Source organism: Harpia harpyja, chromosome Z, assembly GCF_026419915.1.
Source record: "Harpia harpyja isolate bHarHar1 chromosome Z, bHarHar1 primary haplotype, whole genome shotgun sequence".
NCBI lineage: Eukaryota > Metazoa > Chordata > Aves > Accipitriformes > Accipitridae > Harpia > Harpia harpyja.
This window is the reverse complement of record NC_068969.1, coordinates 84,509,654-84,536,450: the sequence shown is the minus strand read 5'-3', so window position 1 is coordinate 84,536,450 and position 26,797 is coordinate 84,509,654. Positions and strand designations below refer to the sequence as shown.

The following is a 26,797-nucleotide window of genomic DNA, read 5'->3' as shown; positions in this document are numbered from 1 at the left end:
CAGATCATCCTAACAATGCAAGGTAAGAAGAAAAAAGAAACAACAGAAAAAGAAAACCTATAGATTGCTGGATTGTGGATGGACTATTAGGACTAGGACAGTCCAGTGAAGAGGGATAGGATGGAAGACATGGAATGAGTGAAATGTTGAATTATAGAGAATTATGGGAAGAAGGGGTGGGCAGAAGATACAGAATTAAGCAGGACAAAGAAAGGGATTGTGTAGAGGACAGAAGACAAGTAGTTGAAAGGAAAAGAAAAGGGGGAGAAAAATCTGAAAAATGTGAAATGTAGGGATGGAAACAAAGAACCAGGAGCTGTAGAAGATCTGCAGGCAAGATGAGAAACTTGGATGGTAAGCAGCAGAAAAATGGGCTGGGAAACAGGAGGAGCTCTGTTAAGGAAAAGAAAGGAAGCTTTTGTTTTGTTTTGTTTTAAAAGTTTGCTAGTATTAAGAAAGGGTACAGAATGAAAGTAAACATTGTTCAGTGCAGTTCCTCAGAGGTACAGATAACAGCATTGTGCCAGCACACTGGCCACAATACATTGAGATAGCAGTATGTTGCATAATAGTGCAAAGCAGATATCGAAATCCAACATGATGTCATCAGATTGTGATTACCTTACCGCTGTCTGAAACTTGATTTAGTGATTCTCCAACTCATCAGGACTGAGTGACACCAAAGTTATCTATCAGAGGAGTCTTTTTTTTCATAGAAATATTCATTTATACCTCTAAATGATGCACTAAAAGGGCTGATGAATGCCTCTACTAACATGAAATGAAATGATTTCTAGTTTGGTAATTCCTGCAAGAAACAGTTTCAGTATGAGTGTGTACAGTAAATTTTGAGGTGCCAAATCTTCATTACCTATTCAAGAACAAAGCCACTGGATGTTTTGCTGAAGCCTTCCGCAATGGACCATGTGGGTATGTACACAGGAAAAAGTCAGAATTGTTCTGAACTGATTTTAAGGGTATTGAGAATGACACTATTTTTGTCATTAAGTTACAACTATAACAGCCTAAGTAGATCCATAGGCCAAAATTATTATACTCTGACAACTTGTCTCGGCATTGTTGTTGAGACAGCCACTGTGAAGTCTACTCTGTGAAGTCTACTTCATAGAAACTTCTACACCATGAAGTCTACTTCACTGATCTTTCTGTACCTTGTTACCTCATCACTGAAATACTTTTGTTGCTTTTAAAGCACTCCAGGCTTGCAGGGGGAAGAGGCATACAACTACTCTAAGTGTTTAATTACATATTATTAGCAGAATGCAACACAAATGCAATGTGAGAGCGTGCAAATAATTTGCATAGTCCATGACTGTTCAGTAGATGTTGAAGAATTTATATTGACCAGAATACTTTCTAAATCTAAAGATCATGCCCTACATACTAGATGATAATTTACCAATATCTGGCAATCAGACAAGTAAGAATAATAGCAGTTTCTTGCCTTTTTCTTTCTTGACCAATTATATCACAGTCAGAGATGTCTAGCTTTAGCAGCATTTTAAAGGCATTAGATTTCCCGTCAAACAAAAACTGCACTGCTGAAATATGATAGATACTATTTTTTAATTTTTTTTTAATCACTAGCATTATGCAAATCCATGTCACATATGCCAGACTTTTGTCTTGGATGTCTCCTAAAACAACTGGCAAGACTTTTTAAAATGCAGAATATTTAAACATTTTATTCCCAGTATTTTATTTACTCCTTAGAGGTTTAAGGTCACAGACCTAGCTGTTAACTTGATGTATTTCTCTTTTAATCGGTAAATTCTGCCCTCGATTCCATTTAGATGCATACAATGAACTTCACAATATTATAACATTCTTTCATCATATTGTAAAATTCCAAGTGTCCCTCTCACACACATCAAAAGATAGCACAACAGGAGCGATAAGGTTTCAAGAACATGGGAACAAAATTTTGCAAAGTAGTATTTTCTTTCAGGTAGAAATTCAAATTACCACAACTAATCTGAGTTTTCCTTCAAAAGGGACATCTAATGTAATAAAATGTAAACAGTGGTGAGTTTAATAATATAAAAAATACTTGTAAAGTGAGAAATTATGTTGTGGAACTCCATGCTATATGCAATTACAGAGGTCAAGAACGTAGCAGGGATTCAAAACCAGGTCTGAACATGTGTAACAAGACTTATAAAAGGTACCAAAACCCCCACTTTGAAAGTGTTACTAAGCCTTGTGTTTCAGGGCTAATGCAATTTTTAACAACTTGATATTATCAATGAGTGGAAAGAAGTAATTTGAAATCTCTACTACATGCTCCTTAAGACCTAGGAATCGCTTTATATTGACTACAGTCAGAGACGGGCAACTGAACAAAACCAGCCTTGTGCCCCATTCTAGAGTAGCAATTACAGCATTCCATGTTTGTGCAACACCATCAAGAGGCAAAGCGACCATCAGTGAGGGATTACAGCTTGGCAGATGCTTAGTTTCTTGTTCATATACATTTGCTTTCAAATAGGAACCAAGTGGCTAGGTGTAGAATGGAGCTTTTCATCTTAGAAAGAACACAGTTATTACTCAAACGTCACTGATAATATTAGTCTTATGGCCACCAAAGAATTGCAGATAAGGCCTATATATAAATCCAACCAAATATTCTCCATTTAATTGTAACAAAATGTAACATAGTCCAAATTTAGGTCCTGATCAACTTGTTTAGTAACATAGGTAAAGGAGAATTTTTTTTTTAAAACAATATTCAAAGTATTGATTTCCCTGGTAGCATAAAAACAAACACAGCTGTCAACTAATTAAAATGCTAGGCAGAGCATATTTTCATTGAAGGAATATTTACTTAAAACTTGAAAGAGAAGTGCTTATTACCAAATATTAAGACCAACGTATTAAACTTACAAAGGTACACACACAGAATTTTAGAAACACTATCATGTAAAATCGAACAGAGGGAAAAATTTAAAAGGATAATTAAATACTAATTCATTACTGTTTTCAAGACAAATTATCATAGCATAAACCAGCATTTAGTATTTGATTTATGTTGCTTCTTTCACCATAAACTGAAGACTGAGAAAATACTTAAAATTTTGCAAATCACCAAATGGGTCAAAATCCCACTTGTGGTTTTATATCTGACACTGATATGTCAAAGGCCTATAGTATTTGTCTGTTTAGGGTTACTGACTGTTATAGGGTTAGAAATTTTAGCCTCATCGTGGTATTTCTTACTTAGAAAAAGGAATCAAACATTGCAGTTTAACTGTATGGTGAACCTGCTCCTGAAAATACTCAGTCCTTTCCCACAGGTACAATGTAGATTTTTTTCATATTTTTGCTATCTATTATTTTTAAAAGTACTCTAAGGTACTGTGTAATTTGAAACTTTTAATTACTTTGACTAATCTTTTCTGGTTTGCTGCTTAAATTTTTTTCCCATTCTCTGAATATGTTCATTTTCTTTAAGGGAACCAAATTTCATGGGTCATTTACATGAAGGCGACTCTGGCAGACCTTTTTAAGCCCAGATGTCTGACTTGTAAATTAACAAATACATTTATCTGCAATTAGATTTTTTCCTCTCCTTCTCACCCCCATTACACAACTCTTTTTCCAGACAAAATCCTGTGAAAATCTTGATTCTTCTGTCAAACAGTCTTATTTCTGAGTTAAACATTTTGTTCCAAACAACTTTACATAACTATTCAGAACAGCTGTCCAATTGCTGTTCCTGGCCTTTCCAGACCATGTACTTAGTTCTCTTGTCTGGACCAGTGACATAGAAAGGGAAATTTTTCTTGAATTACATCACATATAATGCTAATTAAAATACCCTCTTTTCAGTGTTGATACAGGTAGTTCTACCAGGTAGCGGTAGGTTTTCTTACAGCTATTTTCTTCTACAAGGCAATGTGAAAAGTTGTAAGTGACATTACAAAAAATCTTGTCAGAACTGCTGTATGAGCTTCAGAGGTGGAAAAAATATAAGCAGATTATCATATGCAAAATCTTCAAGGCAATCATTTAAATTTTCTAATACATTTGAGAAGCTCTTATCCGTGTTATCAAAGCCCACAGTATACAGCTGCAATAAGTAAGGAAAGATCTAAACTTCCATCAGTGGGACTGCCTTTTCCTTCACCAAGCAGCTAATATTAAAATGGACTACACCTATAAATATTGTCCCTCCTGTATCCAGTGTCTTCAGGTCTGGAGTAGCCAAAGATAAGAAGCTGTTTATAACTGTAAATTAAAACACCTTGCAGTTTAACTTGTAGCATGTTAGGACTGAAATACTTATGACCTTGAATACAGTTCCCTATATCTTATGTATCGTATGCAAGGCCTATCAGCCTTATTAAAGGCAAATTTTATTTTCATTTATATTGTTTCACTTAATTATATAATCAATTATGTTCTGGCTATCATTAATACCTGACTGTCAACAATACACGATAAACTGAAAATTTGTCTTCATCCCAGGGAGCAGGTTAATGGTAAGGCAGAACTGGTAAGAAAAGAAAACTGAGTGAAAACCAGTGCTTCCCATTGCTTTAGCACTTGGTAAAGGAGACACAACACCCAGTGCTGATCATCTTGGACATTTTGCTTAAGTTAACTCTAAAATGTTCATGTTTTTTGAAAGCTTTTTGTCAAAGAAAGATATAATGAAGAGCTCTCATTATACCCCTCTGCCAATCTTTGGCAGTGAAATACTGAGCTTTCAACAATGTCTGCACGTGGGCATTTGTTTAAACACTCTTGTTTAACATTCAGATTGTAAATGGAAAAGAAGAAAAGGTAAGTTTTATCAGAGAGTTCTCAAAATTGTCCCTGAGAACATAAAGTTGAACTGTTTTTTTTTCCCACATTAAGGATTTGGCAACTGAAACTCAATAATCAGATATGTCGATAATGTCATGGATCGACAAAAACCTCAATTCATGCATGGTTACTTGCTTTGCAGAATTAATATAAGTAAACAGCAATGATAATTTACTTTAGATAACACTTGGCATACACACAGGGACCTGATGCATTCAGTGCTATATGTGACCCTGTGTCAGTTTTAGTGAATTTTCATAATGAATTACTGAGAATGAACATCAGAAGAAGATTGTCTGCATAGGAATACTGGAAGTATTTTAATTAACACTTCTTTATATTACTATACAAAGATATCAGGAAGTAAAATTTTACTGGATTTTAGGATTTAACTAGTTGTCCTGGGTTCAGCTGGGATAGAGTTAATTTTTACAGGAACCTGGGAGGTGGGGGGGCATAGCCAGGGCAGCCGACCTGAACTAGCCAAGGAGCTATTCCATACCATGTGACATCATGCTCAGCATATAAATGGGGAGCGGGCCGGGGGGAGGGCTCTCGACTTTCGGTGGCGGAGCGTCGGGTTCCGGGTGGTGAGCAGTTGCACCGTGCATCACTCTTTTTGTATATTCTTTCATTAGTACCGTTGTTGTTGTTGTAACCTTTTTTTGTGTTGTCCCAGTAAACTGCCCTTATCTCAACCCTCAAGGTTCCAGGTTTTTTTTTCTTTTCTCTCCTCCGTCTCCTCCCTATCCCACCGGAGGGGGGCGGGAGGAGTGAGCGAGCGGCTGCGTGGTCCTTTGTTACTGGCTGGGCTGAAACCACGACATTAGTTTAAATTTAAAGGTCTCCTTACCTTCTATTGCTGAGAGTAGAACACGAGAATGGTCATATGCAATTACATTCGCGTATCTATTCTTTGGTTTGTTTACTTCCAGGTTGGAGTGTTCCCATGTGAACTGCTGACCAGGATCAATAGACTTCAAAAGAGAAAGAGAAGAAAAGAAAAGGAAACTTTTAACTAAGGACTACGTACTTGTTGTATTTATAATCATTACAAACCATATGCTCCCATAGTTTACTTTGTAAATATTTTGCTTTTGAAAGAAAATTATGACACTGGGATACATTATAACATATTATATCTTATTATATAAAGCATTTTGTATTTATGCATCTGAAATTTCCACCAGGTATTCAAACCATAAGCTTTTCAAATCCAAGGCTTTCTCTTCAGAAAAGCAAGGGTATGGTATCCATCTTTTTAGCTTTTCACTCAGTTTGGCACGTGAGAGTTTCTAGCATAACAGAGAATGAAAAAAATGTCGGAAATCTCAAAAACACTGGGATGAAGGGGAATAAATATTTTTATCTTTCTCTATTACTAAGTGGACATGTTCAAACAATTCAGTGTCCTGTTTACTAAATAAATTCCAAATGTTCCTGAAGAAGTTTTCCACAAGAAAAATAATGTTGTTTCTGTTCTTTTGTTTTGATGCCAGGCCAACACATGATACCAGTGTTGCTCAGGGAACCAACTGCATATCACCCAGGGACAACATAAAGAGAACTGATTTTTATTTCCTTGACCCATAAGTAAGAGAGCAATTCAGACATAATTGAAATTTTAATGATCTGTTATTTATACACATAATTATATGGTCCTAGAATCACTGTTTATGTCCTGCTTCTTTCATGTTCCAGGATGGAGTTACTGAAGCTTGACCCACAGTCCTTCAACCTTCACCAGCAGGAAGACTCCAGGCTCTACTACTTTTACCTCTATGGTTGAGGTATACATACAGCTGGGTAAATACAAAATACATAACAGATGGTACCTGCTTATGCCTGCTATGGTACTGGCTGTATGAAAGGTCATCTTATACTGAGAAGTCACAATTAATGACATATTGTTTTACTTTCACTTTCTGTAACATTAGAGACCTTAAAATTGTTTCATCAACACATATATGCAACTATGGTTTGCGGCTCATGCCCTTTGCTTAATCCTGGTAACAATCAGCAGGTCCTTATGCCAGGTTGCTATAAATTATAAAAAACTAATGACACAGGTAAGCCTAGATGGGGCAGTTAACCAACGCTATGTTCACTTTCCATGAATAGACCAGCAACAAAGCACGAGTTGGAAGCTCCATACTGCCACTACAGCATCAAGCCACCACTTTTACATCGCTTATACTGAGTCCTCCCAGGGTTACAAGAGCTGTGAGTCCATTTTATGTTAATGTAAATGAAATATGACCTGTAATCTATTAGGTAGGTATTATCAAAGAATATATGTAAAATTAGTTAGTGTGATCTGTTAGGATTTATCTCTTAGATTAATAATTACTATTTGGCCAGTCAGAAAACTACTTCATTCTTACGCACCTTTACGTATCTTAGACAATTTATTTATGTAACATTCAGTGAATGACTTTGCTTCTTTCTTGAGATTATTCTAAAAAAATTCATTTTGCCTGACTGCCTGATAGAGAGGTCTTAAGAGTAGCCCAGCATTTCTGTTTAGGAAACCAAGTCCCAGTACCTTATCCTATCTATTATTACCTTAGACTCAACTTTTGTAACAGTTACCAGCTAATTTTCCTGAATTTTTCTAACTTTCATTACAGTCCTCTGGAGTTGGGCCTGGCTGAGCTCCCCTGCATAACCTAGCTGAGATTTGCTGAGCAGAGGAGTGTGACAGTTCAGGTTCTGGCTCACCCTTTGCATACCGCTTTACCTATAGTAGCTGACGCAGAGTGTGTAGCAGCTCCTCCCTCAAGAGGAAATGAAACAGGACTTTTTAGAGGAATAAAGAAGAAATGAACTGCTTGGGAGCATGATGAAGGGCATGGAAATTTTACTTGTGGTTTGGATATGATTCACTTGAGTTGTATCACTGTGTGTGTTACTAACAGTACAAAAGGTGTTCTTAAATGGTTTGCAGCTCTGAATGAATCTGATTTCTTTTAATCTCCACAGAATTTTTGTGTCACCCCCCCAATTTTTTTTTTTTAAAAAGCAGTATTTGCGTTCACAATCTTAGCAATTTGTGGGAATATGCTTAACATATCTTAATACGTTAATAGCATTAATATCTTACTCTTACTAAATTAGTATCTGAATAAAGTAGTTATTAACATTAAAACTGTTGATGGCTTTTTTTCTGCCTTATTGTATTTTGTTTTCATATATAGGAACAACAAACTATCACCCAGTTGGTATTCTGCCACTTGCAAAAGTAGACATCCCTTCTGTGCTGTGCTTAAGTATAAACATAGCAACCTGATCCTTCCAATACTAGGGCTTGATCCTTCTTTGACCAAAACATTACTTTTTCTCACTACACAATGAAATTCCTATTTTTCAATAAAGCAGTAAAATTTTTATTCTATTTTCTTACAGTTTAGTTTCATCACAGTAATGTTTTCCCATCCTCTGAAATGGATGGCTGATAGAATATTGAAGCAGGTAAGCACTGCTTCATTTAAAAACACAAATATTTTTATCTTTACTGCTAAGTGCTATTTATGTCATCTAAGGTGAAGAGAAAGAATTTGGAGCACATTTCCATAAGCACTGGGAAGAGGAAAGTCATATGCATATATAGTATATTTAAGACATGTAATATACCCCTTTATCAGCTGACCAGCAATTCATCTACATCATCTGACTTGAAAAGCAATGAAATTTACATAATCACTTATCTCAGCAAGAATCTCCCCTCTTTTCCTTTTTGAGTGAATGCAGGTGAATAAGATAACTTGTGCAGGATGTTTGCAGGTCAAGTTTTCAGTATTTTAGAAAGTAACTAGTATGGGTTTAGCTCAGAATTCTAGTAATAATTTAGAACACAAACATCATAATTTCAAAATAAAGAGTAGATGGTCTCAATATCTTAATGCATTATACTCTAAATAAAGTTCTGAATAAAATCAATTACTTGACTAGGAATAAAGCACATCTACACTATCTGTGACTACGTAGTCAGAATTTTTTGAGAGGCATACCTGCAAACATGCTAGCTAAAGAGCAGCCCATAGACCCATAATGAGGCAACACTGCCCTGCATTGCTCTAGACATATACCTGAAGGAGTTTAGGTTCTTACCCACAGTGCCCAAATATTCTAGAAATTACTTCCCTATATAAGATGTCACACACACTTTCTCTTCACACTTGACAAAACAACTAGAAAATAACAGAATAAACTGGTTGACTAACATGCTGCTACTTTTGAGCCTGGACTGCAGGACTAGGGCTTTACCCTATCAAAAATAAAAAAGTTATACACAAACTAAAAAAAAAGAACAAACCATAAATTATCTGTTAACAATTACAACTCCTTGCAAACGTGAAGTTTAAGGTGCATTTTTGCATTTACAGTTGCACTTAGAAAATTATGATCTAAGTAAGTAGATTCTTACCCATTATGAGAAAAAGCTTCAGCTCTATATTATACCTATTGTCAATGTGAATTTATATATTATTAAGAATACTTTACATTTAAAGCTTAGCTTCAGCTGTTCAGTATTATTCTTCCCCTTTTCACTCCTTACTGTTTAAGTTATCTAAAGCTGCTTTTCAATACTAAAAAAAAATCAAACGGCAGCTTTCTGTCAGCTATTTGTAGAAGTAGATGAGGATACGTTCATCAAAGCAGCATACTATATTCCCCATTCACTTCTTTGTATGATGTATGGCCAGATGGTGTAATTCAGTGATTAATATTTAGGCCTGCATGCAGACATAGTTAACATAAATTACGTCAAAACCAGGCAAATGGACTGAACTTTGATCTTTCCTGTTTTTCTCACCAATCTGAACCACTTTGTGGCCTTACTATCCTCCCACAAAGCACTGTTTTGGCAAAAGAAAATTGATCTATATTTCCTCAGACTTAATAGCCACACTGGAACAAAGAGTAGAGTGGTATTGGCAGACACATTTCAGAAGTGTGAAAGACCAATAACTCATGAATAACAAGTCTGTACTAACAGTTTTAATGACTGCTTTAATGGTTTAATGGATGGCACTTTAATAGGATTTCTAGTATATTCATTCTGAAAGCTTGCTTCAATAAAGCTGTCATTAACAAAGAAGTGGATTTCTTCATAGCATAACTATGTAGTATGGGTGCTTTGTGCAAAAGAAATAAAGATATCTGTAATACTGTTATTACCCTCCCATGCTTTGACTAATCTTTCAGCTATTGTGTTCTAAATGGTTGGCTGCTGAAAAAAAAGTCTGATCCGTTACTAGGGCAAGACCTGAGCAATATTTACTAATACAATGCACCATCCATAAAGTAGTTGTTTGACTATGAATCATGGTAATCAAAAAGTGCTTCTAGAAGAATTTCTAACACCCCCCCTCCAGTAAACTCTGTACCTGCTCATTGTGAAGTTTTCCTTTATTTAAACAAGAAGCAAATGTTCCCTGCTGTGATCATGAGTCTTCCAGGAGTATATCCTGGTACAGTACTGGGCAAGGAATGAGTATGACAAAATGCCACCCTTCCTGGTGTAACCTGACATGTGCCTGCCTGCCCTGGAACAGTGCTGTACTAAGGAGGACTATGCCAACAAATTAAGAGCCAGCAGGCTTGAGTCTTTGCGTGTCATGGGGATTGTGAGTTACTGCACAGGTTTCACAAGCCCAGAAAGGGAGGGAAGCATGTCCTGCAAAAAATTTCCCAGCACTGTAGGTGCTGTGTTTGAGATTCAAATTAAATCATCAAAAAGCACTGGGTCACAGAGAAACTTAAGACAAGGTAGAGAAACAACAATGAAAAAGACAAATGTGAGAGGATGACAATGCAAATAGACTGCGAAACTGGAGAAAGTAGTCAGGTACCCATAAAAATGAACAATTTGACCCTCTTTTACCAATGTCAGTGATTGTGATGAGAATTTCATATCATAGCTGATGAATCTATAATAGGATGCTATTGTATTATGCAGAAAACTGGCTAATAGGATGAGATTTACATACTGCATTACGAAAACGTGAATGCTAGATGTATTAACATTAATACACGATCATGGCAACTTGCTAACTGAAATTATGTTTTCTTATTAAGGCGGAGTTTTTCACATCACACTGTAAAGGCTGCCATTTTCAAAAGACATGGGGGACCCACATTTTTGCATGGCTAGATCTTCTTTGGAACTCAAAGATAAGTTTGTATCCTGGTCCTAAACCAGTTAAAAATGCACATATGAGACATTTCCTGTTAACTCTTGAAGAAAAGTGACCCAACTGTTCAGGAGTAGCTAGAAATACAACTAAGGCTTTTGCCAAACCCCTCTCAAGAACAAAGATATTTCCTGTACAATATCAAGCTAATATTCCTATGACAAATGAGATCATGTAAAACCTGATTCCAATGGAATTAAACAAGCTATATATGCATATAACTGAAGTATACTTAAGGAGGAAAACAATCATTATTTGAAAACATCTTTGAAGGACAGTCTATTACACAAAAACTTTAGAAAACCTAACTTATAAGAACCATCCCTACTGTTTTGTATTTCTTTGCCTCCAGTCTTAAGCATAACCTGTTTATTCTCCACCTGTAATTATAGTCCTTTGTCCGTAATAACATAACCAGTTGTGGTGGAAATAATTTTGTGTTAAAACCAGAGGATTACAATCAACTTCAGGTAGGAAATAAATATCAGCAGCAGAAGAATACTTGAGTAATGAAGAACATATTGCTTAGTTTAAATCTTTTTGTGATTAAAGTATCCTGTTGTTTTGTTTTATATAGTACATGAAATACAGCAGCTCTTAAACACTAAACTTTGTAATTGTCTCATGAGACACCAGTGCTGCTTTAAATTTTCAATATAGTTTTAAAGCACTGACAACATTTGGTTTTTTAAGAAAGGAGTAAAGGAGTGAAATTCTTCACTGATCCAATTTTCTTTCATAAAACCCCTAAAAGTATTGCAGATGAATCTTTCTAAAAAGCCCCCACAAAACTCAGTTTTACCTATAATGACCTACACAATCTGTCATTGAATAATTTTTCTTGCTATAAGGAGTGGACCACTTTTCTCTTCCTACACATATCACTGTTTTCAATTGGGCAAAATAAAACTGACATTTATTACAGTATTTGACTATTTCAACCACCTCTGTGGAATTCCTTGGCAAAATAGCATCAGGTATCAGACCAAAACCTAGCATCCTAATCTGATAACACCAGCTTTTGTTTATCTGAATATTCTTTTAATTATATAAGCATAAAAAAAAATGCTGATATCACAAGGAAGCATCCACACCACAAAGGAAGGAGTTAATACACTACTATAAATCTTGACTAGTGCCACTTCAGATTCCTGCATTATGTCTTTAATATTCTCTATCATAACTACCCTGCTGGCTCGGATACTATCCTAGGTGGAACTAAGCACCAAACAACCTAGGTGAATGCAACAGCATATGTGCTGTTAATAAGAAGACAAACAACTTTTCATCGTTCACTGACTACACTAATTGTTTATAAATGGAGCACATCCTATGAAAGTAAAGTTACAGAATACCAATAAATGATGTTTGTAATATTAGAAAGAGGAAACTATTGTAAAGATAAAGAATAAAACCCACATTTTTGCTAAGAAGAAATTGATTTTTGCATATGAGTCGCTATTATCAGTAATGATATGGCAGTTAAGTGTAGCTGTTTCTTTGGTAAAGATTAATTCAGTAGGTTATCTGTTCTTTTAAAGTGTTTTATATCAATAATAAGTTTTATATGTGCTTCTACTATATAAAATTTATTGTGTTTTAGTGTCCAGTGTTCACCTTGTTGCAGCTTGAGATACAAAAAGATAAATGTACTATATTCAGTAAATTGTTTTCTCATCACAAATCCTACCCACTGATACTGGAAAGCTGCAATAAAACTTGTAATAGTACACCAGTGTGGCACAGAGTCAAAATGCATCTTCAAATTTTCCAATACTCAGTGTTAAAGCAAAAGACTGGCTGTAATTTACAGAAAGAAGCCTGATGAGGAAAAACATTAAAATTATAGAACTTCTTGTAACACTAGTTAACCAGCGCACACACACATACACGGAAAGTAAATCATACAAAATAACACATAGAGGCCGGTAGTGTAATTTTGTGTTGCGGTGACAGGTTCCACAGAAATGATATGAATCTGAATCTACTTCCTTAAGGGAGTAAAGCTATGACTACAGATCTCAGATAATAAATGTGAAACTATTTTACACAAGACCCAGGAATCTGCTTTAGAGGAATAGATTTTCTGTTCTATGTTATAGGAGGAAATAACTTTACAAACACATCTAGTGTATTGCATAAAGTAGGCAGAACATTACTGTTCTGATTTAGTCTATCTCCATGACCACTTTTTATTGTTAAATTCTGAAGCCTGAGTGAAGAAGGAGATAAAATATAAAGGTCAGTTTCTTATGAATATGGCTTTCTGCTTAGCAGCTGTCAAGTCCATATGGAGCCTTGCATTACATAAAAATCCCACTGAAAGTGCCAAAGCCAGCAAAAGTTTCATAATAATCAGTTGGGGTCAAGAACCTTGCCTTTAAATTAGGGAATACAAAAGAACTATATGACATAAAGGATATGTCATGTTAACAAGGTAAACCAACATTTTGCTAAGGCTTGGAGATTGCAAGCTAATAATAATTAATGAAGGATTATGAAAAGTTTATTTTGAAGTAGAAATTAACTTTATTGAGAAGAGGACATAGCACTATCTATGCTATAACTACAAAACTACTTTATCCAACAGGTGAATTAAAAGTTTATTTAAATCTTGCAATAGTCATAATCATTACGGCTTGGCCCCTGTTCTCCCATGAAATCTGGTATTCAAGGTAAAGTTGTGAGAGAAGTATAATGATACAGGTCTCCACTGTTCTCATGATCATCCCCTCTAAGAGCTGAGGTAGCAGAAGCCCTGAAGGGGACACTATGAAATAGTTTCTGAAGACTTGTAGAAGTAGGAACTCCTTCAATCAAAGACATCGAAGCTTAGAAAAGTTTACACAGCTAGAAGATGGTCTACACCGGAGAATGCACTCCTTTTACCACATCATAGTAATGAAGGAGTTCTATTTTTTCTTTTTCTTTTTTTTTTTCCCCCTAAGATTACATAGTTTATACTGTGCATATTGCTACTTACTTTTTTGCAATACCTCCTTTCCCAACTTACCACATTACCCTGGACGTTCCTTCCAGAATCAGAGTGCAGAGAGATGCAGTTTGGAGTTATTATTTCTTTAACAGCAATTTCAGATTCTTTTTCAACTAGTTTTCACAGAGCACAAAAAGGAACATATTCTTAGGAAAAAAAAAACCCCACACTAAAAAAAACCCATTTGGTAAACTTTGTGTCAGATGAATGGAGAATAGTGGGTTGAGTTTAGGGTTATTTGAAGAAAACAATCCCGTCTTCTCTCATGGTCTAGGTCTACAAAGAAGTTTTCCTTCACCTTCCCTAGGAGGGTGCAAGGAAGTTACAAGGTTTCATTAAAAAATGATGCCAGAGGGTATAAATCAGCAGAGGAGACAGCATGTAGATGTGTGTCTTCTGTGAGAGAACTTTTTTCTCTCTTTTGGAAGTAATGAAGGGACAGGGAGGTTTCTGTCTGTCTGAAGAGAAAGTGGGAACAGGCAAGGAAGCGAAACTCTTCCAAAAGGAGAAAAACAAACTTGTATGGAATTTTGATCAGAAATTTTGATCAAAAGGCAGTGGATGAAACAGGAGCAAGGATGGAACAGGAGCAAGTATTCAAATACTGCGGAACAGCTGTGCATATAATATGAAAAGATGTGCTTGAGTTGTGAAACAAGTAATTCTTTTGAAGTGGCAAATAAAGTAAGGTGTGCTAAAAAATAATTAGAACATCCTTTTGAAATGGAGCTAACCTTCTGAAAGAAATTCTACGAGCTGGATGAGAAGTCAGTGTTCATCAGGATATTTTATATATATATACAGAAAGATATATATAAAAGGATATTTGTGTATATATATACAAATATATATATTATTTCATAGTATCACAAAGTTGTCTTAACAATTGTTGCATAATATCAGTCTATTTTTGAAGAATTTCATCCATGCAATGTAAGAAATTCCATAAAAAGTAAAATAAAATAATGGAATGCCAAGGAGGAATGGGCATTATGAAAACAAAAATTTCATCAGTGGTAACTGATGAAAAATGTTTGTTTCCCCAGATGGGAATTAACTGGAGGACTTTATTACTATCCATAAAGGTCAGTGGTTTCCTGCTGCATGTTATACCTTTAACTCTTGAAGAAGAAAAATACCTCTTTTTCCTTCTGTGCCATCATTTCAAACGCAATCTGAAGTGATAATAACTGGACAGTTACCATCTGTACTCATTTCTGCCTCGGAATCAGATAGTTGCCTTTAAGGGACATTAGTGAGGACTGCTGCTGAAAGAGAAGGTCCCAATACCCAACCACAAATGTTCCCACCAGCTCTCTTGTGCTGGCACTAGAGTTCATGCAGCCGTGTGGTGAGCTAGTTCAGGGAATTGATCCAACCAAAAACAGCAAAGAAAAATAAAACAATTAGTTTTCAGCTGAATCTATTTCCTGAGATAATCCTTGAACAGCTGCACATGCACTAGTGCCAGGATTGGCACAAGAGAGACAACAGGAATGCACAGCCAAGACAGGGAGATGACTTACAGTGATCATCAAACTGCAGCCTTAGTCCACTGCCTAGACTAGACCATGAAATCAAATAGCACTGCTTTTCACTAATTCTGTTTCAAAATGGATGAAACTTGGACTAGATGGAAATGAAGTGGTATCTCTAAAGCTGGGATTTAAAGACAAATGTTGAACCTCCTTGGGCAAAGCAATGTGGATAAAGCTTGATGCTGACCTACAGTTGCCCACATTTTAATCCTGAATGTCTGATCACTCTGCCCCAGCTGGTATGTTTTGTAACAAAAACAAAAACAAAACCAAAAACAACAAAAAAAGAAGAATGTGAAAGCTGAGCTGTTTACACAGACTGTTAAAAAGTTCTGGAGGGACAGATATTAAGAATTTAATAATTTAATGCATCTTCACAATGCTGTCTATAAATGGTTAAGATTATGTCCTCAAGATGATTTTAATGAATTAAATAATAAAGGAAGCATAAACCACCAAAACTTTTAAGTTATATTACAGCATAAGAAGAACAATGTCATCTCCACAACATGCTCAAGAGGTAGTAATGTTGTATTTTTTTTTTAAATGGAAGTTATACTACGTTATATGACTTGTAATGACATTTTTTATTTATTAAATGGAATTTCCTACACAGATATTCCAAGGAATCTGCCTAGAGTACAACAGGAAATGATTGTCAAATTTGTACCAAATGTTAGCTTTTTTCTGGTGAACATCCTGTTACATAGATTTCCCTGTCTGATTTTTTATATGCTACAATCTTTGTACTTAAGAACACAGGATTTACACATAGAAATGTGAGGAGATATTCCCACATTTTTTGTGATTGCAACAATAAACAGCAATCCTGAGATGCTCTTCAAACAAACTTATCTTCATGAATTGTTGAGACTATATTTTCCTTTTGAAAACTAATGACATTCTTTTTTAGAGCAGTCTTAAGGTCTTCCTGAACAGTGCCTTCAATTAAATAATAAGCAATTGTAGTTCTCTGTCATAGTAGTTAGTATTCATTTCTAAGATTTTCTGTCAAAGCTTTTTAAATACATTGGGCATTTACAGGTTCTCTGTACTATGCAGTCACATGTTACTATGGAACCAACATGCGACAGTCTTCTTCAGTGTTTTTTATTTCACTGTCAGTGTTTGTATGAACCTTCATATGCAAAGAATGTGCAGTCCCTAAAAAAATGAGAGTAACGTGGGTTTTTATTCCACCATGCTAACAAAGTCTTGGGGAGTTTTAAGCAAAGATTAGTGACACAACAGACTATAAAGAAAATACTCTGTCAGTGATCCCTCTGGGAGCTGTTAATACTTGGATCACTGACACGACCGCCCATAGCTGCTCTAAAGAAGCATTCTTTTTCTGATAGTTCTGTGCATAGTTCATCCACAGATTTTTGACATAGACAATATTGGCATTGAAGAAACGGCGGTAATTTGCTCTGTTTAATGGATTGCTATCTAAATCCCTTTAGCCACAAATTACTGACATGAGAGCCTGGTACTCTCCACAGTACCAATGCCTGTCTGGGGAGGTATACTCCACGGATTACTGACTAGGTGGCTTGTAAATGATTACTCTCTCCGGTTAAATTCTTTCATGTTCTTTTAGACCATTATTCACAGATTATGAATGTGGTATTATTGACAGGAAGAAAATACAATGTCTTGAAACTGTTATATTAGGAAAGACACCAGGCAATTGCAAATTCTTTTAATACATGCAAAATTAACACAGTGGACTGTAACTTCTTTGGAGCTTGTACCGTATATGTCCTGTCAACATTACACAGGAGATTTTTCAGATAATCTAAGGATCTTTTAACTGCAAAGTATATGGATGTTTGTGTATATTGAAAAGAGTAAATGCTGTATCATTCACACACCACTTCAAGTATGTGCCCATGGAATCTGCCTGACACGTATCCTTATAAAAAGAGAATAGATTGTTACATGCAAAGGAGCCACCTCACCAACGTAGTCATTTTACACAGAGAGCTCTTTTATCATGGTTTTAATATCATACAAAACTGGCACTATCAGTCAGGGTGGGTACATATCAGAGAAAAGTCTAGGGAAACAGAAAGCATGACGTGTTAAACAATTTGAATAATGAGAAAGTGGGGAAAATTACCTCATACTCCTGTGAGAACTTCAAATTGTCATTTGCTTTCAGTCTTTCAATGTGATCTGCAAGTTCCAAGATAGGTATTGGGGGATGACTGGCCATACCTGTTGAACAAGAAAGGAGAACAAAATTTAAAGTAAACTACAGTGATGGCATTGCTCTAAAATTTAGAAAATGCAGTAGTTAGAATGGCTAGAAATGTGTAAGTAGTAAAGATGTCATACGTGAGAGAAGCAGGCAAATAGTTTGGTTACTCAAAGCAGGACATGCTCTGGATAGATGAGCTCTGAAGCCAAATTAAAAGAAGTCACCAAGCATATTCCCAAAGCTAACATTCCTACTGTAGAGGAAAGAGTTACTGTGATATGAGTCAATGAGGTTAGCTAGGCATGGAAAAATGAGAGAGTTAGACCTGATGTCGACCTCTGCTTTGAGTAATGACTCTTAATGTCATTTCAAACTCCTTCTCCTGCACTGCATGAAATGGAAACTCCATTGAATTAGATGAGGAAAGGTGAGCTGAGAAACAGACACTGAAAGAGCCCTAAAGGGGAAAGGATAGTGTTTTGACAGAAAACAAAGTGACTTATGCATAATCAAGAAAAACGAACTTGAAGAATGAAGGTTACCGAGGTAACCTGAGACACCTGAACCTGCAAAGGAAATGGTAAAAAACCAAAGAAACCTCAAACCAACATAAAACTAACTTATAAAATAAATTATAAAAAATGAAATGGATAGCTTGAGGATTAATAATAATGTATCAAGGTCTAGAAGACAAACTACATATTCTGACTAAATTAGAAATACTTAAATATTTTATGAAATTTTGAGGTGAGTGATATTCACATGCAACTATGAATGACTAGAATAACATGCACCATTGCTTTTAGACAACAGTCACTGAAGACAACATTGGACATCAGACAATTATAACTTCAAAAATGTTTTCACTAGTAGCAGATTGTAGAGGCAGGGGTTGTACAGTTTGGCTGGACACACATACTGACTGCACTAGTACCTTAAAACATGCTTAATCTGAAACCCCATTTATCAACCCCCAAAAGTACCTACAATCTACTTCAGGTGTAAACATCTTTGTCCACTGATGAAGATACTGAGTAAAAAAGAAGAAGAGCTGGGAACCGGAGATAGAGATGGTTGTGGAAGGGAGTATAGGAACAGAAAGGCAAAAGAAGGACAGAAAGGCAAAAGAAAGACAGAAAAAGACATGGGGTCAACTAGAACAATCTGCCAGCTGAAGATTTGCCAGGCAAAAATTTGTGTGTTTCACACTATTAGTCTTTACGACCCTTCTCCAAAATGCTTTCATTCTTCTCTTCATGCTTTATACTATCACACCTAAAATGAAAGTGAGTTTTCAATTGCTTCTGGGAAGAAATCAGAGCTGGCTAGAAGAATTAACCTAGTGAACCCCAGGATCTCTTGAAATTACAAAGATAAAATAGTGATGACTCAAGGGGGCTCAAGCTGGAAGCCATGTTACACAATGCAGTTTGCTTTGTCACCGTGAATTTCAAGAGCATGCCTAAGATAGTTAACTTGCATTTCCTGTAAATGTAGCTGAAAATGACCATGTGGTTGCAACACAGTCATACCATAGCATGTTTTTCTTTTTTCTTTTTTTGTTTTAAATTCTTGTTTTATTTTGGATTCTTTGACATTTCAGGCATCATACTAGAGTCCAAAATAATGTCCGGCAGCACTGGCCCTAATTCTTCTGACCTATACATATATATTTATATATTACCTACATAGCGCATCTGTGATGGTAAGACATTATTTAAAGCAGATATTAAGGCAAGCTGTCAGTCAGCTAACAAAGCAGAATATTCAGATATAATGGGGAGATTTCTTACAAATTTCAATTAAAAAATTAGTCTGTAAGTACTAATTTATTTGAATCAGTTCTGGTTGTCTCCCATTTTCTCAGAAATTTCACTTAATAGAACTTTGCTATTCTCAAAATGAGTGTGGGTGACATCTAATAATTACACTGATTGATCCAGATCAAGCACCCCTATGGAAAATATGTGAGTGAAAAGGCACAAGAGAACTCTAGATTGATCCAGAAATGGAGGTGGACTGATGTACATCTAAAACAGTGCTTGAACAGAGAAAATAATAGACAAAGATGTTTAGACCTTTTCGAGCGAATCGTGGGAGAGAGTTATTATCATATAAGGACTGAGTGGTAGTTTGGCTAGAGAGGGAGGACACAGAGCCAATCAGGGAGGCGTAGGGGACTGAATTACTGCTCAAAGCTGTAAAAAGTAAAAGCCAATCGGAAATGGGAAACAAATTAGTAACAGCAGTAGATCATCATAATCAATCTCGTACATACAGGCACTTCAGACATGCACAAAACAGCATCTGGAAACTCAACTAAGAAGTCTAAAGGTCCAGTTACCTTACTGTAAACATAAAGGACATAAGACCAGAGAGAATGAGACCTGGTCATGAACCTGACTAAACCACCAGCATCATGAACACAAATCTCAATAATTAGCTTACTGTGCAGGAATTTTTTTTTAAGATGCTGAACATCAGTTCTTTTTTGAACTATTTTTGTTTGTATGCTCCACTATATGCCACCTGACATTCCTAAGGGAGATTTCATGTTAAACACTTTGTGCAAAATGAAACTTGACATAAAACTTTCTGTTCTAAGGAAAAAAAGGAACTACCTACAACTTCAAAAATTGGCAAATTTTGACTGCATATAACCCCATTCTCCACAAATCATTTCAGGCACTTAATCACTTGGACACATAAACTTTCTTCAAATAATATTTTGCAGTTAACTTACAAAGTGAAGTAATTACATTTGGTGTATTTTCATCTTTTAAATATATAAAATGTGCTTTACTGAGATGATAAAAGTAGCTACTTTTTAAAAGAACTGCTGGAGGACTTTTGTTATGTAATCAGTCTATGAATCGTAACAAGCATCATAACAGAATATGCTATGAATGAACATTTTAAGATCTCATCATCTCTCATGCAAAAGCGTGAGGCTCCTACTGAGTGTAATGTGAGCTGCATGTGAACAGCAGGTGTAGAACTTGACTCAACCCACCAGCTAAACGCACTTTTTTAGTGTCTACAAATAAGAAAATACACTTATTTGCTGACACATCTCCACATCAATCAACATATGCTATGAAAACACAAAAAAATAAAGACAAAATACAGCTAAATTACAACAGATCCTGTGACATGCTAGAAAGTCAAAAGAAACACCATGCTGAAAACATGCTTTCAAACTTTCTTTAAAATAAGAAAAGAGATAAAACCACTTAAAAACTCAAATAGAAAAAAAAGCCCAAATCAAAAACCACCACATGCAAAACACAGCTGAAATTGTATCCATAAGAAGCTTTTATTTCCAGATTTGGTAGAAGATTGCCAAATGTGGTTGATCTTATGCAGCCTAGTAGTAACCCCTCCACGTGAATTAAATGAGAATGTATGGTTTAATTACAGTGTAGAACGATCTTCTGATTAATCTGCAGTAAATACATGACTAAGGAACATGGGATACCATATGTGCCACAATTGCAAGAAAAAACTGAGAGAGAAAGGTTAGAATTCATCTGCATATTAACAGACATTAAACCTGTTAAGCATACTCCTTTACTCCACTGAAAAAAGTGGGTGTTTTGGCCTTGTCGTTAGTGCGTTAAATTAGGATTTTGTTTGTTGTCAGGGTTTTATGATAAGGGCTTTTAAAAACATTTAAGAAACACACATTTATTTACGGATTTGGACCTGCAGGTTGACATGCCCACAATAAACAAGAAGGAAGTTAGAAATTAAACAAAGTGCACGGATGCAAGTATGCAGACTACAACCTAGATGAACTGAAAATGTGACACTTTATTTTCACAGAAATTTCTTTATGAGTTGTATTTCATGTCCACATTGAATTAATACTCTGTGATTTTAAAAGCTGATTTATTACATCCTCATTTTTCTTTAATAACACAGAATACCCTCCAATGTACCAATCTATGTTGATTAAGATGTTGTCCCTTTACGGAAAAAGGAAGGAATCAGTAACAGTGGTTACTGTTACTGATACTTGCCCTTATCAAAAAGGTAGAAAGAAATACATACTTAAAATTTGGACATGGAAAATGGAAAAAATGAAAGATGACCCTGATTCAGTAGGAATTTGGCATTCGTGAATATTTAGCAAGGATGCCTTTAGTATATTTGACAAAAAACCTTCTGTTACTTTAAAATTTCTTTTTCATACAGTTAGAGCTAAGCCAGAGAGTGATCTTACATCTTGTGTACAAAGCTAAATTTACAAGATTAGCTCTAGAGAAATATGTTGTTCTGCAACAGCTATTATAAAATAGTTATCAATGTACACATAATATTGCAAAATGAAGTCACTTAATTCCAGAAGCATTTATGTTCTTCAAAATTAGATTAATTATTCTGGAATGAATGTAATTTCTGTTCTGTATCAAAGACTTAGCTCTACCAAGCAGCCCTAGGGGCTCTGTAGCCTCACGGCAGAAGCCCCAGCACTGAGTGAGATGTAAAAGCCATCTACACTGAGAAAACAGGAGACCTAGTTTTCAGACCCTGATCTAAAATTGTTCAATACAGTAACATGTTGCAAAACTATTGGCTAAAATCCAGAAAAAAAAAAAAATTACTTTTGTGAGGAGCAGAACTTTATACTCCATCTCCCAGCTAAGCAGATTTTGATTGCCTCCAGGTTTGACAGCAACCAAGTGGGATATCAGAGAAGTGCCATTTTTACCTCTGAAACTTATACCTCTTTTAGGTGCCTAATTCCTTCATGTGAGTCAAATTCACATGAAGACCTGTATGTAGGATTGCTTACTGTGAGAAAGCTATTCCAGTCTGGTTTTGCTATGGAGACAACCACAGTACTTCCTTCAGCATTGTCATGATTCTCATAAACAGAAATTGTGTGAATAAACTAAGGAAAGAAATTTTCTGCTATCTTGCAGGACTAAATCCAGACATCACTTTTCCCACTTTTGTTATTTGCACGTTTTTCCTCTGGACCTGTTTTACCGTTCTTCTGCCTTATCTTGGAAATAAGTTAGTGGAACTTCCTTAGGAACTCAGGGAATAATTGTTTTGTGAGCACTTACTAATCTAATAAAAAAAGCAGAGTCTTTATTCAGAGCTGTAATAATTCTATTTATTATTCTTGTATTTCAGAGCATCTTATTTAGTTCATTAGAGATAATGAGATAATTGTTTAATTGGCACCCAATTACACAAATTACTTGTAAGTGTGACACATTTTATACTTAAATGAGGAAAAAAACCAGTCACTTTTGAGGCATGACTCAATTTAGTTTGTTGCCTGATTGGCAGACTGAAGTCTTTGCCTGAGCCTTGGGTCTCTCATAACCCACCCAAACCACTTAACATCAGTTATTTTCCTCTATGTAAAACAGGGTTTCTCCATTTGATGAAACCGTTTGTGAGGACTTAATTATTACCCCTTCCCTACTTTTACTCTCCCATGTGGCATAGAGACTTCTAAAATTCACACACCAGGTTAATGATTTTAATCCCTTATTTCACAGGAAACTCGTAGCATGGGAAGAATGTGACTGACTTTTTCTCAGCTACTCCAGTTCCAGAAGAATAACAGACTTATAAATAAAATCCTGTATGCTACTAAGAGATTGGGTATTGTCATGTTTACCCAAAGGTAACTTTGCACAGCTGTGACCCACTCACTGGCATTTGGGCTTATCTAACAAATACGCACTTTTGGATAACACACACCTGAAGGTGCACAAGTCCATGGGACCTGATGAGATGCATCCGCAGGTCTGGAGGGAACTGGTGGGTAAAGCGACTAAGCAACTATCCATCCTATCTGAGAAGTTGTGGCAGTCCAGGGAGGTTCCCACTGACTGGAAAAGGGGAAACACAACCCCCATTTTTAAAAAGGGAAAAAAGGAAGACCTGTAGAACTGCTGGCTAGTCAGTCTCACCTCAATGCCCAACAACATCATGGAGCGGATCCTCCTGGAAAATATGCTGGGGCACATAGAAGATAAGGAGGTGATTTGTGACAGACAACATGGCTTCACTAAGGGCAAATCCTGCCTGACAAATTTGGTGGCCTTCTATGATAGGGTTGCAGCATTGGTGCATGAGGGAAGAGGAACAAATGTAATCTACCTGGCCTTGTGCAAAGCGTCTGACACTGTTCTGCACGACACCTTTGTCTCCAGATTGGAGACACGTGGATTTGACGGATGGACCACTTGGTGGATAAGGAATTGTCTGGGTGGTTGCACTCAAAGAGTTGCAGTCAACGGCTCAATGTCCAAGTGGAGACCAGTGATGAGTGGCATCATGGGTCGGTATTGGGACCGGCGCTGTTTAACAACTTTGTGGGCAACACGGACAGTGGGATTGAGTGCACCCTCAGCAAGTTTGCCAACGACACCAAGCTGTGTGGTGCAGTCAACACACTGGAGAGAAGGGATGACATCCAGAGGGATCTTGACAGGCTTGAGAGCTGGGCCTATGTAAAAGTCACAAATTCAACAAGGCCAAGTGCAAGGTCCTGCACGCGTGTTGGGGCAAACCCAAGCACACATACAGGCTGGGCAATGAGTGGACTGAGAGCAGCCCTGCAGAGAAGGACTTGGGGATATTAGTGGATGAAAAACTGAATATGAGCCAGTAATGTGTACTCACAGCCCAGAAAGCAAGTCACATTCTGGGCTGCATCAAAAGAATTGTGGCTAGCAGGTCAAGGGAGGTGATTCTTCCTCTCTACTCCACTCTCATGAGACCTCACCTGGAGTACTGTGTTCAGCTCTGGGGCTCCCAGTGTAAGAAAGACATGGACCTGCTCAAGCAGGTCCAGAGGAGGGCCATGGAGATGATCAGGGGGCTGGAACACCTCTCCTATGAGGACAGGCTGAGATTGTTGAGGCTGTTTAACCCGAAGAAGAGAAGGCTCTGGGGAGACCTCATAGCAGCCTTCCAGTACTTAATGGGGGCCCTACAGGAAAGATGGGGAGGGACTCTTTAACAGGGAGTGTAGTGATAGGATGAGGGGTAACCATTTCAGACTGAAAGAGGGTAGATTTAGATTAGATATTAGGAAAAAATTCTTTACTGTAAGGGTGGTGAGGCACTGGAACAGGTTGCCCAGAGAAGCTGTGGATGCCCCATCCCTGGAAGTGTTCAAGGCCAGGTTGGATGGGGTTTTGAGCAACCTGATGTAGTAGAAGGTATCCCTGCCCATGGCAGGGGGGTTGGAACTAGATGATCTTTAAGGTCTGTTACAACCGAAACCATTCTATGGTTCTATGATTCTATGATATGGACATGGGATCTTGTTCTCAGAGGTAGAACTGCGGGCTATTCCAAATGTCAAGACAAAATGTCACATTTTTCTATGAAGTTACTCTATCCAGTGAGGAGTGAAGCCATAGTTGAATTTGATCCTTCCTGGACAAGGTAGGATAGGAAACCCTTTAGGTAAATACTAGATTAGTGAAGAATGAATTTCGGTATTGACAGGACAGGAAAAAGTGAAAGGAAAGCAAGATATTTGCTGTGCTGGTAGTTTAGACTGTGGATTTTTAAGACACCTTCATGCTGAATTGACAATTTTACAACAACTACAATATAATCGTGCCTAAATATCACCAAAGATAAAGTATTGCTTTCCCACAATTTTTTTCAAAAAGTTATACCTAACCACCTGTATTGGGAGTATTTTGTACTTGTGGTTAGAAATTCAAATTTACCACAACAAGGGTTTTGCTTTCAAATTATTTTGATAGTTATATCTGATCAGACCTTTCCTTACACAAAATATATGATTGGTAGCATTTTTGGAAAGAGGCTGTTCAGAAATCTTTGAAAGTATTAAAGTTTATGACAACCCAGAATTTTATAGGATTGTCTCATTCACCTCTTCCAGTGAAAACTGGCAATCTGGATATGCCAATGTAATTTAAAACTTTCTTCTCTAACATTTCTTCACATCATGGATGCATTCTAAACTTTTTTTCCCCCTCCCACTGGAAGCAACTGTTGTGCCTGGAAAGCTCCAAGCAAACTGCGGATGCTTTCATAATCTAAATAAATAAATCATTATAATAACAATGATGTCAAATCATCTATCCCGATGCAGTTTTACTGACTTGGCATGCACTGATTATGAAAGTACATTCACCACTCTATCATTTATTTTATCTGTAGGCAATCTTCAGAAATGGTGACATCTTACAGTGTAGATAAGGCCATTGCATGAGGGTGACTGCAGATGTCTCAGTAAAAGAAACCCAACACATAACCACATCAGCCCCAATCCTTTGCCTCAGCTGCCTGCTTTGCCCCAGCAGTATCCTACTACCTGTTTCTGCTACCTGGTAGAAAATAAAAACCACAAATCTGAGAGTAAAAGAACAACAAACCCAACAAAACTGGTATCCTGAATGTACAGTCTTTCTGTAGTTTCCTCTACATTTGTCTTGAAAAGCTTTGTCTTGCATGTTATTTAATGGTGTGTTACTGTGTGGACTTGGATAAACATTCCAGCAGGATCTAAATATCTAAGTTAAATTCAGCCAGACTTTAATGACATAGTAGCCCTAATTGAAGCTAATGTGAGTTAAGAGAGGTTCTGCTTTTACTAGCCCAAGAACTGTACCTTGACTTCACCGTGGCTAGGATTACATATTAAGGACATGTTAATTAGCAAGTGTTACACAGCAAGAGACATCTCCTGGGGGAGGAATTTTGTCCTTGATATTTGGTTACATGCTGAGTAATGTAACGGCCTGACCTGTGCCTAGGAGTCTTAAGTGGTACAATAGTAGCAAAAAAGACCATAATTTGATTTCTGTACTATATTTTTAATAATGATTTTAATTCTCCATTTTGTGAAAACGTTTACAGCAAAGAAAAAGACCTCATAGTAGAAATGGATTGCAGATGTTCTGCTCATCTAGCTTCACAGAAAACTGCAAACTTCCCAGACAAACTATAGCACTGTGCAAGGAAAGGTACACTTCCACTCCTCTCCAGTTCTTTTCAGATCAATGAGGTGGAATTATGGTGT

At 36.6% G+C, this 26,797-nt stretch overlaps 1 protein-coding gene across 6 annotated transcripts in view; it reads right to left on the bottom strand.

The window, feature by feature from the left end:
- PTPRD (protein tyrosine phosphatase receptor type D) overlaps positions 1 to 26,797 on the bottom strand; it is a 1,297,083-nt gene that overhangs the window by 57,411 nt on the left and 1,212,875 nt on the right. For all 6 annotated transcript variants that reach the window (XM_052775887.1, XM_052775885.1, XM_052775888.1 and 3 more), the window contains 2 exons: positions 17,683 to 17,780; positions 5,684 to 5,807 (listed from right to left, as the gene is read on the bottom strand). In XM_052775887.1, coding sequence (XP_052631847.1) covers positions 5,684 to 5,807; positions 17,683 to 17,780 — 222 coding nt within the window. The remainder of the gene's footprint in view (positions 1 to 5,683; positions 5,808 to 17,682; positions 17,781 to 26,797) is intronic.